The 3,877-nt window shown below is 54.0% G+C and overlaps 1 protein-coding gene across 1 annotated transcript; it reads right to left on the bottom strand.

Annotated features, from left to right (window-relative positions):
• Positions 1-1,132: 1,132 nt before the first annotated feature.
• PODANS_6_2840 (uncharacterized protein) lies at positions 1,133-3,384 on the bottom strand (the record flags this gene model as incomplete). Its single annotated transcript, XM_001910175.1, has 3 exons — positions 1,133-1,394; positions 1,469-2,931; positions 2,989-3,384. The coding sequence occupies 3 exons, from the start codon at positions 3,382-3,384 to the stop codon at positions 1,133-1,135; spliced, it is 2,121 nt and encodes a 706-aa protein (XP_001910210.1).
• Positions 3,385-3,877: the final 493 nt, after the last annotated feature.

A 3,877-nucleotide genomic window follows, 5' to 3' on the forward strand; every position in this document is an offset into this window, starting at 1 on the left:
CGCTTTCCATAAATTTCATCCGCTTGGAGCGATGATGATATGTTACCTGATTTTTCTTGACCACCTGCCCCGGGATGAAAGATTGAGAAAACAAGAGAAAAGAATTGGTATAAACCCCCTGACCCAGCCAGCAACATATGGCCACCCCTCCGTCACCGTTGTGTTGTTGTCGTTTCAAGTTGAAGATAAAAGTATGATGAAACCCATAATTGAATAAAACGGGTTGGATGAACAACCCCCAAAATGGAAAGGATGAGTTGAATTGATGATTGACAACGTCCCAAAATGCGGGGAGAAGGCGGGGTGAAAACATGGGGTAACGGGGGGCCGGCCCGAAAACCCCGGTCCCAAGGACAATCCGTTCAATTTGCGACCGCCGACTCCAAAGAAAACGGAGGTGTGTGTGATTAGCCCGGAAAAGGATTCGCACTCACTCCCACACTCTCACACACACCATCATCATCGTCCGGGCCTTGTTTTCTGCGAAGACGGGGAACGTGTGTTTGCTGAGAAATTGCACCGAAAAGTTGTATCGTTTGTTATGCGGAAAATGTCGGTGTTGTTTTGTCCACGAGATGCGCACCTATCGGGGCACCCGCCCCGGCGCGTGGTAACCCAGGCCCGCTCGAGTCGTCCGATGGATGAACCGGCTTGTTTTCGCCTTGGACGTCCACCACGCCCCAAGTCTTTTCCCCTCGGTTTTGCATGTGTCATTGTTGTCCATTTCCTCCCCCCGTCTTTATCGGACCCGATGTCGGGTTTGTGATATCGGACAACGTAGGAACCTGACAGCAACTGGGGTACCAAAGAATTGCGCAAGTTATGTGACGGTTTTTCGATTTTCGTAGATGAAGGTCCTTGCTGATATCGCCTTCAGACGATGCATGCTCCGGCGGGATGCTAGGTGTTCGTACCAAATGTGCAGCGGCTACATGTGCACCTTCAGTAATAAGCGAATGGCGGCGTGGGGTCTTTTGCAACCCGGCAAGCGGCTGTTTTTCCCACAAGACCGGAAACGTGGTTCATGGGAGCGTTAGGCGAGACATATATGTCAGTGTTGGTAATCAGGGCTGGTGATGCGGGTTCGGGGTGCGGGTGTCCGGACTGGGCTGTCCTTGATTGCCGCAAGGGCTCACCCGCTGAGGTAGGTCCGACGTCTGACTTCGGCTTCCTTGATGATTTCAGCCGAGAGGCTCAGACTTGGCGACAGGACAGCGTAGCGTTCGATCTCCATGACGACGTCGTTGATGATTTGATCAATGGTATCGCGGTGGGGAACCAGGCTCCAGAGGATGCTCGACAGTGACGGCGACATGGTGGCGCCCATGACCAAAAGTGTCTGTGATACTATGGACAGAGCACCCTGCCAAAGGTACGGCATATGTCCGGCGTGACTGCGGCCAATTCGTTAGATTAACTGTCAAGAGGCGCTGCTGACCAATGGGAAAGACGGGAAAAAAAGACTTACTGCGCAGTAATGTGCTCCAGTTGCCGGATTGACGCTTCTAGGCACTTTGTGCAAGCCTCCCGCACCGAGGGGTCCAACACCGCTTGCTCGTTGTCAAGGACCGCCAGAATATAAGGCCGATAGATGATGGTTCGGCAGGCGAAGAAGCGTAATCTCAGCACCGTCTGCACCGGATCGGGAAGCATCGTCCGTGTGAAGGGAAACTGCAGCGGTAGCGGCAAGCTCTCATACCACTGTGTCAGCTGGAAGTCAAGCTCTGCCACGACCGGCTCCAAGCTTGTTGTTGATGCCATGGAATCCTTCGAGTAGATGAGCTGACTGACGCGGTTGAGCAGCCTCCTCAGTGCAATCTCGGCCAGGAAATACCACAACTCGTCGCGTCCAACTGCTTCCTGCTCATCGCCCTCGAACCCGCAGGGAAGACCAACATTCTCCTCAAATGCAACCACACCAGAATGGGGGAGGTCCAATTCGGCCAATAAATCGCTTTCGAAGAGAAGTGAGTTCCAGTAAATTCTTTCGATCAGCTCCCTCTGATCAGCGGGCACTCTACTCGGCGCCATGAGCAAAAGCTGCAGTTTCGTACTTGTCGTGCAAAGCAAGTTCCATGCCTCCAGCGGTCGAACAAGGTAAAACAGATAAGCAGCAGCCAGCAAGTGACACTGTGCTGCGAGCACACTGTTGGACGTCATCATGCCTGGCAGCAGAGACCAAGCTGCGGTGAAATACTGAAGTCCGGGAGGGTCCTCGTGGGGTACAATCCTCGAGATGCTGCCTCTCGAGCTAGCCTGGCCCAGGGCCAGCACCAACAGCACAATGCAACTCTCTGGTCCTTCTCTGAAACCGTTTGATAGCGCTATCCTGTAGTGGCTCCTCCACGTGTATGGGTTGACGCAGGCGTACCAGATGTTGACTCTGTCAAAGTAGGCTTCGATGTAGGCATTCGTATTGGAAAGGTCGACGCAGGGAGTCTTGGCGAGAGAGTGCAGCGGCTCACGGGCCATCTCAAGCTGCAGGAGAATTTGAGGGTCGTACGGTCGTGATACCAAATCGCGGATCATGGGCCACTGCAGCAGATGCAGAGCCGCATTCGTGTGCACCTTTGGCATGGTCGAAATATTGTTAGTGGCTGTGGCGGACCATGTCCCAAGTCCACCGCTGGGAATGACGGACACAAAGTTGGCGGCATTGGACCCGATTCCCATCAAGTTGTCACCGCTGAGAGCTGTCCCATTGCTCATATTTGGCGAATCATGAGACATGCCCATGCCATTGGGGTGGCCCACCATGTTCATCTGGAGCAGGTTCTCGATGCGGTTCAAGCGCTCCAGGATAAGCTTGTCGCCGGCATCCAGCTTGATGCCGGGCTCGCGATAAATGCACTCGGCACCCAACTCGGTACATAGCTTGCACTTTGGCTTCGTGCCATCGCATCGTGACTTCCTCGAACGGCAAACCTCGCACTATAAAATCCTGTCAGTAACCTTCCCGGCTGGTCCTGTGTTCTCGATTCAACGTACAGCGATGGTTGCCCTCCGCCTTGGATAGTCGACGCCCGCATCGGTATTCCGCCTTTTAAGAGGGTTGATACCCTCATCGCTCGGTGCCTTCTGCATCCCATTCGATTCTGGCCTGTTGTCTGATGACTGTGAAAGATTGCGCGCCTTCTGCGCCGAACCGAGTATGCCTTCCCTGCTGAAGCTAGGAGTCCGAGCCGACTTGAGAGATGTTGGTGACTTGAGAGAGTTTACGCCACCGCCGTTAATCTGGACCTGGGCCAGAAGCTGGGGCGAGGGCACCTCGATGGTGAAGTCCCTGTTCGGCAATGGAAACCTTCCTACAACAGTAGCACTGGCAGCCGCAGTCATAGTGGCCGTGGAAGAATGTGGAGAGTCACCGTTGGACGATGGTGACATGCTGTTGGCACTCGGTACGTTGGTGAGTGCGTCCAAAGAGACAGACCGGTGATGCTCGTGATGTGTTCCGATAGATATGGGTGTTATTAGAGAATCCCGGGCTTCCGTGTTTCGTTCGAGGTAATCAACCGGCGGATAACAGCAACCGCTTCCCGCTTCGACGGTTCTGTCGACTCAGACACCGCAAACACCAAAGACACAAGCACTCTGTTGTTGTTGTCCAGCTCGCATCATCAAGCGGCGACGACCAGAGGGAGTGAGGTGGAGGAGATGGAAAGGAACGGAGGTACGCTGGGCCGTATGTTGGTGATGGGTGGTGATAGCAAAAGTAAAGGGGGAGGGCAGGTCTTTTCGGGAACTGTGGGATGTGAAGGATTCATATGGGGGTAAGCTCGCCTAGAGGTAGCGTGAGCGGCAGCCCTTGTAGAATAAAACCTAAGACCGGTATGAAGAGGAGGGAACAGGTACAACAGATGCACCCTTGGGTGGCTTC

The sequence above is a fragment of the Podospora anserina genome, chromosome 6 (genome assembly GCF_000226545.1).
Source record: "Podospora anserina S mat+ genomic DNA chromosome 6, supercontig 2".
Taxonomy (NCBI): domain Eukaryota; kingdom Fungi; phylum Ascomycota; class Sordariomycetes; order Sordariales; family Podosporaceae; genus Podospora; species Podospora anserina.